At 39.6% G+C, this 14,344-nt stretch overlaps 1 protein-coding gene across 2 annotated transcripts; it reads left to right on the top strand.

Annotated features, from left to right (window-relative positions):
- Positions 1 to 2,237: 2,237 nt before the first annotated feature.
- Positions 2,238 to 7,584, top strand: LOC141633787 (inositol-3-phosphate synthase-like). 2 transcript variants are annotated; one of them, XM_074446193.1, is made up of 9 exons: positions 2,238 to 2,625; positions 3,016 to 3,084; positions 3,643 to 3,778; positions 4,372 to 4,619; positions 5,420 to 5,762; positions 5,850 to 6,026; positions 6,140 to 6,328; positions 6,439 to 6,501; positions 7,247 to 7,584. In XM_074446193.1, the coding sequence occupies exons 1-9, from the start codon at positions 2,435 to 2,437 to the stop codon at positions 7,364 to 7,366; spliced, it is 1,536 nt and encodes a 511-aa protein (XP_074302294.1). In that variant the 5' UTR covers positions 2,238 to 2,434; the 3' UTR covers positions 7,367 to 7,584. The 2 variants fall into 2 exon arrangements, with proteins under 2 accessions (XP_074302294.1, XP_074302295.1); XM_074446194.1 differs by having other exon boundaries at positions 2,307 to 2,625; positions 6,140 to 6,335; positions 6,445 to 6,501; positions 7,247 to 7,419.
- Positions 7,585 to 14,344: the final 6,760 nt, after the last annotated feature.

Below are 14,344 nucleotides of genomic sequence, written 5' to 3'. Positions count from 1 at the left end.
TCCTGTGGCGGGTTCCACAGAGGGCGAACCAAGGGCGTGAAGCCACTCCCGCAAGTGACTCCACTCAGCCAGGGACGCGCCCCGAAGATCACAAACAGATACAAACCAATCAACAGTATGAAAACAACAACCGTCTAACAGCTCAACAATACAATCAATCTTTAATCACAACAGCCATCACCACACGTTATGTAACTAATACTGAGTAGGAAAAACCTACCTGGAAAAGCAATCACCACAGACGGTCTAGCAGCTAACTAAAATCGTTCTTCAATGAAATCACCTCCTATCAAACATACAATCATACAATCACCATATAATAAACACAATACTCCCAAAACCCCCAATTTACCCAATTAGGGTTTCAACCAAAATCAATGAAACAGCATAAAAACTGTACTAGGACCTTACCCACAATACGACGGTCTCAACGGCGTAAAGAACACAACGATCCGATGACTCTAGCCCTTAGGATTTAATAACAATGCGAAAGAGGTGAGTAACGTAACATGTTTTCACTCTTTAAGAAAATTAGAAAAGGGTAAAATGAAGAGAAACTGACGAAAGATGATTTTATATCCTTCTCGCGTTATTATCAAAACCCGACAAAATAACCCGTAAGACTCACTTACTCGATCGAGTGCCCCTTACACGATCGAGTGCCACACATACTCGATCGAGTACCCATCAGACAGACTATTGTTTCGTATAAAAACATACTTACTCGACAGAGTAAGCCCCACTCGATAGAGTACCCATAGACATAGAAAACCGTACTATTACACTACCAGGAAAAACGAATACAAACCATGCACAATAAGAGAGAAAGACGACACTAACCTATGAACACGGGTCGTAGAGGCAGCCTTGATCAAAGAAGGAAGAAGCGAAGATTAAACCAAGACGAAATTTCTATACAAACCCTAGGAAGACTTATTTTGCTGAAGCCACTTTTTTATTATTTTTTTAAACCACATTAGCGCCAATAATTTTCTTAATTCTTTTACTTTATATAACATTTTTTTAAGGAAAAAAAATAAAGTAAACAAATACTCCTAAAACACAAAAAAAAAAAAAAAAAATTAATACGAAAGCAATTGATCTTAATTTTTTTTGCCCTAACACCAAACACTAATTCCCATTTCAGATGGGCATTTTCGCCTGAAGTCTTTAGACGGCCTTATATAATCATTTTTATTGTAAAATGTGACCATTTAAATAGGGTCACATATAGCCCATCTAAAGCCTTTAGACGAAAATAAGCGTCTAAAGAGAGACCTTTTAAACACAAAAATTCTGTGTCCGTCACTAAATAGAGAGTATTTGTGTTCTGTAACTGTTATGGCCGGGGAACAATCATACCCATAAAAATACTGATTACTAGAGTATACACGAGAAAATGCAATGCTAAAAAGTTTTCTCACATATATTAAGCAACTTTTTAACTCATAATAAGGTGGTGTTTGTCCTTGCTCGTGTAAAATAGTTTTTACTTTTTAAAAAGAGTTTATTCACAAACTACTTTTTGAAAAAAATTTGGTTGTTTGGCCATATTTTTGTAAAAGCCGTTTCTTATAAAATTTATATATTTGGCCTAATTACTTCCATTCAGTTTTTTTTTTCCATTAACCATGTTATTTGTAGATTCATCATTTCAATAAAAATCAACGTTTAAAAATTTTATGTAATTACTCGTCAATTTACCAATACTATATAGTTATCCTTTAATTTATAATTTTACGCATTCTTATCAAATCAAAATTATGCCAACAAATATTGTGAGAGGAAAGAAGCAAATCAAAACTATAATTTTACACATTCTGGTACTTTGATGATGTATGTGAGAGGAAAGAAGCAAATATTGTACAGAAGAGGAAACGTGGGGTTAAACGTATATGAAGAAGATGGTTTCCGGAGAAAAAAAAAAGCACATAAATAGCGAATTTTTTGCACTTTATGTGAAAAGTAGTAGTAGAAGTAGAAAATAACTACTTCTAATTTTGGGGGTAAGTTATGAGTTTTTGACTTTTTAAAAGTAGTTTTAAAATTATATAATTTAGGGTGTTTGACTACTTTTTCAGTTATAAAAACACTTTTAAAACTTGACCAAACAACACCTACAAACACTTCAAGTGTAATTAAAGTACAAATAAGCAAAGCCACTAAATAAGTGCCAAGTGGAAGACCATAACATAAGATTCAAGTCTATAAATACAATGCCAAGCAACCCAAACAATAAGCAAGTAATAATTTCCCAAGTGTTCAAAAAAAGAGAGTTTGAGAAAAGTGTTTGGAAGTGAGTAGGAGTTCCCAAGTTTTCATCTCTTTTTTGGTTCACTAAAGTTGGCCTTTTCTTTCTCCTTTTCTAAAGGGGTAAGATCCTTGTTTAACGGCTGTAAACAAAAGAGAATCAAACCAATTCATTCAAACAAAAATGTTTATTGATAACTTTAAGGTTGAGAGCCCTAATGTTGAGTACACTGATGGTGAAATCCGTTCAGTGTATGATTACCAAACTACTGAGTTGGTTCATGAGAACTGTAAGGGTTCCGGTTATCAATGGATCGTAAAGCCTAAGTCCGTCAAGTATCAGTTTAAGACTGATACTCGTGTCCCCAAACTTGGGTATTGTCCTACTTTCTTTATTACGACTTTACCATCTGATCATATATATAGTAATCCGTATTGTTTGCTGTTGTTTGTGACGTAAAAGTAGTACAAGAGTAGAAGTAATTGATAATTATTTTTCGGACCCATAACACGTGACTGATCAAAACTGAAAAAACAAACGTGATTAAACAAATTGATCGGGACAAAAGGAGTAGGCTGGGGTAACTAATTAACTATGATCTGAATTTAAAATCCGTCAGTATATACTTTTGTATTGATACAAATGTTAGGGTTAGCCTAAAGTAAAATTGGACTGGACGGTGACATGGTGGTAACTAATTAACTATGATCTGAATTTAAAATCCGTCAGTTTGTGTTTTGATTATAAAAGGATGTTATATGCAGGGTGATGCTAGTAGGCTGGGGTGGCAACAACGGGTGCACCTTAACCGGTGGTGTGATCGCTAACCGTGAGTAAGTACCTCCTTTTCTAATGGTTATCACGTCGTGGTTATGAACATTGTGATGCATGCCGGTTTACAAAGAAATGATATTCAGTCAATTAAACATTAACAACCAAAAGCGACACATTTAGGGTGTGTTTGATTTGGAGGAAAAAGAAAGGGAGGGGAACTAGGGGATTTGAAATCTCTTGTTTGGATAGAAAATGAGGGTGGAGAGAAATGGAGTGGGAGAGATTTGGAAGAATCCAATTTCCGTCCTTCAAGCCTAATCAAAATCTCTCCACAATAGGCAAAATTTGGAGGAAAATTGTATCCAAACACCACACCCCATTCCCCCTCCCCTTCCCTTCTCTCCCTTTCCCTTCCCCTCTTCCCCCTCCCCTCCCTTTCCCACCACTTTTGCTATCTAAACACACCTTTAACGCTTAACCGAGTTTAGGGGTGTATAAGAAGAAATCAGAAAACAGGATACATCTCGGAATTAATTAAAAATTTAAAATAGTTTAGAGGACATTGAGAATGATTATATATGAGAAATTGATTTGGGCATGGTTTAAAATGGGGGCAGGGGAATATCATGGGCAACAAAGGACAAGATACAACAAGCCAACTATTTTGGATCACTTACTCAAGCATCCTCAATTCGTGTTGGTTCTTTCAATGGTGAAGAAATCTATGCTCCTTTTAAGAGCCTCCTTCCTATGGTATAACTATATCCCCTACTTCATTTTACTTCTTAAACTTGCAATTAAATTTGTACACTTTTGGCCTAATATGTTAAGGTCGATATCGACCGACCTTAATTTTAGTTGCAAGTGGCTACCCTTCCGTTCTTGTCAATTGTTTACCTTTACGTTTAACCCACGGACGAGGGAGAGACCTTATTTTGGCTTTGTTTATAGATGTCTAATGAGTTCATTTTCATTGTATTTTCATGCAAGTGGACAAATGTAAAGGTTAATTTACACATTTATGACATTAAAAGAGTTTCAAAACCAAATGTAAATAAATGAATAACACCAGAGAGGACGAGAATAGAACGGAATTGAATAAATTTGCTAAACGATTATGATTGACCGGAGTCCAGGACAGCGTGAGGTTAAAATTATAAAAGTGAAGTTGATATGCAACATAATTACCAATATGCCTCTCTATGGCAGGCGGGTCTAATGTACGCAGTCTTCCCTTTATTTGCTGTTTAGGACTGAGGGAATATTAGTGAACTGGTGATTAAGCTATGATTATGATTAGGAGTTGTGATCAATTAATGAGCTAAGACGAAATATGAATAAAACAGGTGAACCCGGATGACATAGTATTTGGGGGATGGGACATAAGCAACTTGAACCTAGCAGATGCAATGACCAGGGCGAAAGTCCTGGACATTGATCTTCAGAAGCAATTACGGCCTTACATGGAGCATATGGTTCCTCTCCCTGGTATCTATGACCCTGATTTCATCGCAGCCAATCAAGATTCTCGTGCCAATAACATCATTAAGGGCACTAAGAAAGAGCAAGTTGATCAAGTCATCAAGGATATCCGGTATCATTTCTTTCTTTACAACTTGTACAATATTCTTACTTTCAAACAAGTACTCCCTCTGTCCGGTCATTTGTTGTCCTTTTCCATTTTGGGTGGCTCAGTGAATTGTTGTCCTTTCTATTTTAAGAATGAACTTAATGAGCAAATTTGATCATTCACACTCAATTTGGTCAACTTGTCATTTATTAATTGACCCCTCCTCTTTTCTTGGTCTTTGGGTCAAAACCAAAGGATAACAGTTGACCGGGACGGAGAGAGTAGTATAATATTCGGACTTTCATCATAAGCTAACTTTTACCTGTATCGGACAAGCAACACTTACACGCGATGTGGACAATGAGCATTTCATTTTTTGCCAAAAAAACTTAAGTTTTGCCGATTAATAGAAGTGGTGGAGTAAAAGTAAAACAGAGAACATGAGTATTGTACTTGGACTTTTCACCATACTTCATAACATCATGGGCAACAAAGGACCCATAGTTCGAGTAACAAGATTCAGCATTTCATTTAACCACTTGCTGTCTATGTTACTCGAACTCTTCACCATGCTTCATAATTTCACGTACCTTTGTTGGGCACTTGATCTTCGGTCATGAGTATTGTACTTGGACAGTTCGTATGAAACCAAGGCATAAAGACTTTCGTAACAGTTAAGTGCGATTGTCCGACACTCTAACACGCTTCATTTTTAGGATACTGTTCACCATGCCTGAGTAACATAATTTGTAGCCAAATCCTAGTAACATTAAGTTTCACTTGTTACTGACTAGATTTTATAAATGATGTAATGGGAAATGAAGGGAGTTTAAGGAGAAGAACAAAGTGGACAAGGTGGTGGTGTTATGGACAGGAAACACAGAGAGGTACAGCAATGTGGTGGTGGGTCTGAATGACACCATGGAGAACTTTTTGGCGTCTGTCGAGAAGAATGAGTCCGAAATTTGTCCTTCGACATTGTATGCTTTGGCTTGTATTCTTGAAAATGTGCCATTCATCAATGGAAGTCCTCAGAACACTTTCGTCCCCGGACTCGTTGATCTGGCCATCAAGAATAACAGCTTGATTGGAGGTGATGACTTCAAGAGTGGACAAACCAAGATGAAGTCTGTGCTCGTTGACTTCCTTGTTGGAGCCGGTATCAAGGTAAACTTGATAACCACTACAAAATTTAGCAATATTTGAACATATTTTTTTACATAATTGACGCCTAATTTAAATGTGGAACTGCAGCCAACATCAATAGTGAGCTACAACCACTTGGGTAACAATGACGGTATGAACCTTTCTGCACCTCAAACTTTTAGGTCTAAAGAGATCTCTAAAAGTAATGTCGTCGACGACATGGTTGCAAGCAATGGCATTCTCTTCGAGCCTGGTGAACACCCTGATCATGTTGTTGTCATTAAGGTATAAATTTCCCCAACTGATTGAGTTGTCCTTTTATGTCTTCAATAATTCATGGTAAATCAAGTAAAAAGCTAAATACTTTTGCTGATGTTAGTGTAATTTTGAAAATGTAGTATGTCCCGTATGTGGGGGATAGCAAGAGAGCCATGGATGAGTACATATCCGAGATCTTCATGGGTGGAAAGAATACCATAGTGATGCACAACACTTGTGAGGACTCTCTGTTGGCTGCTCCAATCATCCTTGACTTAGTCCTCCTTGCGGAACTCAGCACTCGAATCCAGCTTAAGGCCGAGAACGAGGTAATTAGTCATTAATCGTTGTTTTAACTATAGTCATGGTGTCGACAATTATAATCGTTTTGTCGACATATTGAAGTTTGTTTAATTAGTTTACTCTATAAATTTTGCAGGAGAAGTTCCACTCCTTCCATCCTGTTGCTACCATACTCAGTTACCTTACCAAAGCCCCTCTTGTAAGACCCTCCTCCTCTTGTACTAACAGTTGATTATATTAAATGCAGAAAAAGTTTGGTACAACAGTCTCAGTTTGAAAGTTAGGCACTCCATATCATGTCTATTTCGTCTATAAAAATCCCACTTCATCTGTTCTTGTGACGTAGGTTATGGTACTAAAACTCGATTAGATGTTAGTGATATATATGGAAAGTGTTAATTAACTCAGGTACTTTATGAATACCGGTGTTTTTTTCTTAATGTAGTTTTGGGATCAGTTCTATGTTTAAACGATGAGCGACACGAAGAGTGGGAGTATCCGAGTCTAGGACTCTAGGCGACTAGGTGGTGCACGGAAAAAGACACACTTCACATGAATTAGACATTAGATGAAACAGATGGGGACATGTTTAATACGACAAAATGCTTTTCCTTTGATGTTTTTGTCATTGATGTCCCACCGCAAGTCATTGTTCGTCCTTGGCTTTAGTTATTTCAGTTACCCAATTCCTTTAGTAACGCAACTTCCATTACCCGTCGGCCTTTACCCCCACAGCAATTATTTGTTTCCTTCTTTCGAGTTCTCGAGTAGGGATTAGGGAGTAGTATTTGTTGTATTGACAGCTGAGTCAGTCTCCTATGTGGTATTTACCGAACGCAATTGGCAGTCGACGTTGCCAATTTCAGTATCTTCCATTGACCCCGGCCCGACCCTTCCAGTTTTGTATTGATAATTGAATTGGGTTACTGTTTAAAAAATGACAGGTTCCACCAGGCACACCAGTGGTGAATGCACTATCCAAGCAGAGGGCAATGCTGGAGAACATAATGAGGGCTTGTGTGGGGTTGGCCCCGGAAAACAACATGATTCTCGAGTATAAGTGATGATCGTAGGCGTAGCCGTAGCAGCAGCAACCGCCCTTCATCCTGAGCTTCGGCAATAAAACTTATGTGACCTGAAAGCTCTTTCTTTAGGTGTTAGTTGTTGTTGTATTAGGCACCCCCATCAATCCAACTCTAGCTTTCCTGCGGTTTTGTATGGTTTCTCTAAATCGTTCATCATTCATCAATTTATGGTGTATCCTCTCCCATTCTCTAATTAATCTAAGTATTGTAATTGATAGAGAAATAACTAGGTGTCATAATAAGTAGAATTAACTACCAAATTAACAATTTATAAATCTAACTAGACTCTACTAACTTTCAATTAAAAGGATAGTTTAGTGGTAAGCTAGCATCGAACCCAAGAGAAGGGTTTTAAAACTAAAGACTCGATTTTGACTATTAAACAACTACCAACTAAGATGCTAATAACAAATTAAGAACTAATGACCAAAAGACTCACAACCTACTTCCAATCACAAACTATGATATCCACAATGATCAAACAAAGGTTGACATAAAAGGAGAATTTCATATGTGAAAATCGAGAATTATGATTAAAGATGCAAACTTTAATGAAGAAACAAATCAACAAATACTTTTGTTCAAGAAATCAAATGGAGAAGAAACTTGGTGTAACCTCTCCTTAGTAACCAACAATTAAGTTAGACTTTTTTACTCTTCCTATATTACCAACCTACTACCACCATATCAAGAGAGTAACACACATAAATTAACCCATTCATATTCATCCATCAAATTTAATCAACAACTCAATACCATGAGAGGTGACCAAACATGAGCATGAAGATTTGTACCAAGATATTTAGGCTAGGATCAATTCTCATAAGATGAACTCATACAAATAAGAAAAGACATAAACTTTCCTACTTATCATGTGAATTCTTTAACCAAATTCAACACACAACAAGCTTGCTTCAACAATCCTAGATAGATGATGAATCTACTTTTCTAGGATTTGCACTAATTAAGTAAACAACGTGCAAGGGTAACTAAGCCATACAATCATTCACTTAACATATGAAATAACACAAGGAAAGAGTAATTGATAATTTAAAAAGAAATAAAGAGTCTTACAATCACCAACGTTGGAAAATTTGGAGGAATTACACCAAGAAAAAGGAACTTAGCCAGCCATAATCATCTTACAACCCAAGTTTTTTTGGAAAGTTTACAATGAAAAATGAAAAGATTAAGTTTTAATTACTACAAGATTAAAAGCAAAGCATAAGATGAAGTGTTCTTCAAAAGCTTGGGGGTATTTATAGTGCTTCACACGAATCTAGGTTAAACATCTCACAAAGCCCAATTGCGGAAAATTAGGCCCGTGCTTCTTATAAAATGCGCAGGCTCTAGAGTTGGGCGCAGGTCGTGCCGTAGTACGCAGGCTCCGCCCGTCTCGGGAGTCCTTCAAACTTCGACTTTCACCTTGATCCTTTTCGTCCCCATCTTCACTTGATCATGCCTCGGTTTCTGAACTTCATGACTCAGCTTGTGCAAAACGAATTCTCCATCTCAACTCATTGATAAGAAAGCTTGAGGTTACCTTTTGAGATGTGAAAACCAAGGTAGAGTTCAAAATATCCGAATTACAATCAAATGGAATTTGCCGGCATATGTCAAAGATTAGCTCACAAAATCGGCTTTACAACTTATTAAACATTCTAAATTGACACAGTTGACTCGACACAAAACGACTCTATCAAATTCCTTCACACTTGAACTCTTACTCGCCCCAAGTAAAAATCAAGACTAAGTAAAGCATCAACCGAGTTCGTCAAGTAAGCATGGGAAAATCCGATCACTTTTCCCTTGCAACTCCTGTAATACTACGGTTTTATGTGTCTATGGGTACTCTATCGAGTGAGGCTTACTCTGTCGAGTAATTAGTTTTCCACGCAAAACAGTAGGCTGCCTGTAGAGTACTCGATCGAGTAAGTTGGGGACTCGATCGAGTAAGGGCCACTCGATCGAGTAAGTCACTTAGTCGATCGAGTAAGTGTGTTTTAACGATGCGAGATCAATAAAAAAGGGTGGCCGTCCCTATTCTTAATCACTGTTAATCCTTCTAAAAACCTTTTTGAGAAAAAGAGAAGTTACGTAGTTCGTGTTCTTCGCATTGTTAACAAATCCCAAGGCTAGGAGTATCGGATCATCTCGTTCTTTATGCCGTTGTGATCGTTGTGTCGAGGGCAAGCTTTTTATATAATTTTCATAATGTTTCGTTAAGGTTGGATAAACCCTAATCGGGTAATATTGGGGGTTTTTGGGTGATTTGTATGATTGTGGTAGTAATTGTATGTATACGTGTTATAGGAGGAGGTTTCGTCGAGGAGAGATTCTGATTAGCTGCTAGACCGTCTGTGGTGTTTGCATTCCAGGTAGGGTTCCCTATTCAGTATTGGTTACATAGTGTGTTGGTGATTGTTGTTGTGATTGTTGATTAATTATAATGTTGGATTGGTTTTGGTGATTGTTGATAGTATATTGTTGATTGGTTTTGTAACTGTCTGTGATCTTCGAGGTGCGTCCCTGGCTGAGTAGAGTCACTTGCGGGAGTGGCTTCACGCCCTTAATTCGCCTTCTGTGGAACCCGCCACAGAAGGGATGTGCACATTAATGAACATGGGTTTATCGCTCGATGGAGATGAGCGGGGCTTAGGTGGGAACAGCTGCGGTCCCCCACTGGCGGCGAGGAGTACTTGTTCCGATGGGTACTCTGACAGGGCTACACACTTAAGTGTGTAGTCAGATTGTGGAGATGAGATGGAGTTGTGGTGATTGATTTGTGCTGATTGAGTTGATTGTAACACTGTTTCATTGCAGCTGTTGTTTTATGTAATCGGTACTGACCCCGTTTAATTGTTTTAAAAATTGTGGTGATCCATTCGGGGAGGGTGAGCAGTTGTTGAGCAAGTATGATGGCTTACGCGAGGGATAGCTGGGATGGTGTCATCACGTGGTCTAGAGTCTTCCGCTGTGTCTCGAACTAGTTGTTTTAGTCGTTTGGATTTTGAGAACATTTGTATTTCTTTTTAGCATTTTTGGATTTTGGGTTGTATCACTTAAACTTATTATTACTTAAGTACGTTTCGTTATTATCTATTTGATTATCATTGCCTCGGGTAACCGAGATGGTGGCGTCCTCATACCTTAAGTGTTCCTGGTAAAGCAGTTGGAGTATGGGGGTGTCACAAATCCCTTCTTATATCTCCCTCATTTGAAAACCACCAATAAAAAGGGAAAAATCTAGACTTAAAGTTTTTCACACACTCCTCTCTCACCCCCCTCCTTATATCATCCCTCAATACAAGACACAACACAACTCCAACTCCGACTCAATGCACGCAACCGCCCTCCTTATCACTCCATTCAATGGATGGCCACCCTCAGCTTATCCCAAGGTGATATCAAAGTGGCCTACACAATCCCCTATATCATCACATCTCCTCCTTATAACACTCCCTTATCACTCCATACAAATGCAAGTCATGGTTAGTAAGTTGGACAACACCACAACATTCATAACTTAGTAACCCAAGAGAAAACCACCGATTTGGAATATATTTAGTGACTAAAAAAGAAATTAAATCCTATTCTAACCACCTTCCGAGACCCTCCTTATAGCTCCCTTCTTATCCCTCCATCTTTTTGGTATTTTTAAAATATTTCAATTTTTTTTTTTTTTTTTTTTTTTTTTTTTGAAAATCCCTCATTTTGCCTAAAGTGCTCTTTCGGGTTTTCACCTTATCTTGTCTTTCCTCTCTTGGCGGACCACTTCTCTCTTTTTCATTTTGCCCGGAATGCCCTTTCGGGTTTTCATCCTGTCCTCGGCCACCTTCCCATTTTTGCCTAGGCGCCCACCCATGTGGGTTTCACCTAGCCGGGATTTTTATTTTTCATTCATTTTTTTTTCAAAGGGTACATCAAAGGAAACTATGTACATATATTACAAAGATATTCCATCCTCTACACTTGTTTTCCACATTGTCCTCAATGTCGAGGAGGCCTCAACTTCACCTTCATTCATTGTGGGAACTCGCGTCACCACCATGCTCATGGGGCCCCTTGCTTCTTCTCCTCCTCCTCTCTCGGTTCTCCCCTACTCTCCTTGCTCTTTCATAACTTCATCTACTTGTTGTTGATTGATTGTGGGTTGGTACTCAGGGTGGTTGTTGTTGTTGTTGTTGTTGTTGTTGTTGTTGTTGTTGTTGTTGTTGTTGTTGTTGTTGTTGTTGTTGTTGTTGTTGTTGTTGTTGTTGTTGTTGTTGTTGTTGTTGAGTGTCATGCCGAAATGGCCACGGATGATGCCAAGAGAATCTTCTTCAGCTTGTGCATCTTCATAGGAATCTCATATTCGGTGTGGCGCTCATTTTGGACCCGAAATTTTTCGGTCACTTGCCCTCTCCAAACATTTTGTTCCTTCAACAAGGCTTCATTAGCCCTCCATTGCTCCGCTTGTTGTCTTTGCCAAGCAATGGAGTCCTCTTGCCTTTGTGCTATCTCCCTTAGCATAGTTGTTTGGGCCTCCTCGGCCTCCACACTCAACTTTTGATGCTCCATGCTAGCCACCTTCCATTGGTCCAAGCTCTCCAATCTTGGCCCTTGTTGTTGTTGTTGTTGTTGTTGTTGTTGTTGTTGTTGCCAAGTATAAGAGCTCTCAACCCTTCCACTAATTACTTCTAAAGTTCCCCGGGTTTCATTGAAATAGTCAAAACATTTGTTGTTGCCAAGGGGCAATAGGGGTGCTTGAACTTGTGCCCGCCTCATACATAGGTGTGTCGTGCATGGTCGGGCCACTCAAAATTCTCTCAATCTCCCTCTCTTCCTTAATTTCCACATTGACAACCGGCGGAGTGGCCACTCTTCTGTTTCTTCTTACCCTTGGCCCTTGATGTTCTTCCTCATCGGGCGGGCAATAAAAATGTGCGGCTCGGGGGCCACTAGGAATTGGAGCATTGCGGGGGAGGACCATGTATGGAGTCTTCCCTATTCCTAGCCAAGAGCATGAGAATTCAATTGCATTGATGAGTTGGATCATGTAGGTTTCCGCCAACCCTTGTTCATTGTAGAAGGCATTTCTCCAAACGAGGATTTGATTTTCCGGAACATCTCCCACATACTTAGCCACAAAGAAAGTGATCAAGCCTCCACTATTTATTGGACTTCCTCTTCTCTTTCGGTGGTTGATACATGAATTGACAAAGAGCCGTGCCCAATCCAACACCCCCTCACCTTCAGGAAGCATTGTCCATATACACTCCCATAGAGAAGAACAAACAAGCAATAAACCCCGTCAATTTACGGATAACGGGGTTTCTGATGGAGGAGAGTTTGTCATTATGGTCTTGGGTTTGCCACCCCGTGATATCACACCATACTTCAATTAGCTTCCCTCGGGTTGGGTTAGCAAGGGTAGGAGGTTTGGTGATGTCCATCACCTCCCGAGCTTCATCAAAAGTGATAGAGTGCCACACTTTGTTGAGCCTAAAGTTTATCCTCTCATGAGCCCCCTCCCCCGTAGTGTTGATTATGGTAAGAAACTCAAAGGTATAAGATCGATAAGTATCTACATACACATCCATGTACCTCTCCAATCCCACCTTACTCAAGAGTTGAAAAGTGAGCTCCTCTATGCCTAGTTTTTGGAGGGTGTCCCGGTGGAGAAATTTGGTTATGGGTAGGGGATGGTCTTTTCTAGTTTCTTGAAGACCTTATTGAGGTCAGAGTTTAACCCTTCAACTCCCAGAAATGGCTTTGGTGCACTTGTTTCCCCTTGTTGAAGGGACTTTCTTTTTCCGAATACCATTTTTCCTAGCAAGAAGAAGCAACAACAATACCAAAAATGCACTCAAAACTGATTTTGCACTCTTAGAGACAATTTAACAAACACTTTCTATGCACTACTTCAAGATGGTAGAAGTGAATGATGTTTGATGAATACCTTAGTCCTCACTCAGAAAATAAGTTTAACCCAACAATTATACACCACAATTGTAATACCCAGGATATTTAAGGACTCTGATGACCGACTCTCTGACCAAGAAAGACCTTAGGGAGGAATGAGTGAGAGATTAAGATGGGAACATGTACTATATAGGATTGGCTACTCGACCCAGCAGAGGCTACTCGGCCGAGTATCATCTATACTCGACCGAGTAGAGCCTACTCGGCCGAGTACTCCAGTACTCGACCGAGTATGGCTACTGTTGAGGCGTTAATATAAAATACAAGTTCGCGAGATTCATTTTATTTCTCATCTCTCGACAGTTCCTCTTTCTCAAACCCTAACCTATCTCTCTCCCCTATCATCCCTACCTCTATACACTCTCATGTTCTAGCCTACATTCATGGGAAGGATGGGATTGCTTAGGAAGGATGCGTGTGAGGTCGTCATCCGTGTCATCGTCGATCCACGTTATTAGGTAAGTTTCTGCCTTGTGCCTCTTTTGGTAGGTTAATGAGGTTAGTTGTATAATAGGGGATGGTTATCATTGTAGGATTCATGTTGGAGTCGTGCCTGGTTATATGTGGATGCTTGTCATGGTTGGCCATGAGGTAGGGTTTCCCCTACTCAGTTACTGTTGATTGATTAAGATTGTGTTTGTTTTGTAATTGTTGTTAGCTGCTGATCATCGGAGTATGGGTGTTGTGGTGACGGTGGCGAGGTGGTTGTGTTGTGAAGGTTGTGGTGTTGTGACAGCTGTGATGCTGTGGTGTGTATGATTGTGGTGGAGTCACTTGCGGGAGTGGCTTCACACCCTAGTTCGCCCTCCGTGGAACCCGTCACGGGAGGGGATGTGCACATTAAGGGACAAGGATTGATAGTCGCTCGTTGATGAGCTGGACTTGGTGGGGATGGGCTGCGGTCCCCCACTGGTGGAGTGGATTACCTGTTGCGATGGGTAATCCGGCAGGGCTACACACTTCGGTGTGTAGTCAGTTATCGTGGAGGATGAT

The sequence above is a fragment of the Silene latifolia genome, chromosome Y (genome assembly GCF_048544455.1).
Source record: "Silene latifolia isolate original U9 population chromosome Y, ASM4854445v1, whole genome shotgun sequence".
Taxonomy (NCBI): domain Eukaryota; kingdom Viridiplantae; phylum Streptophyta; class Magnoliopsida; order Caryophyllales; family Caryophyllaceae; genus Silene; species Silene latifolia.
This window is presented reverse-complemented; position numbering and strand designations above follow the sequence as displayed.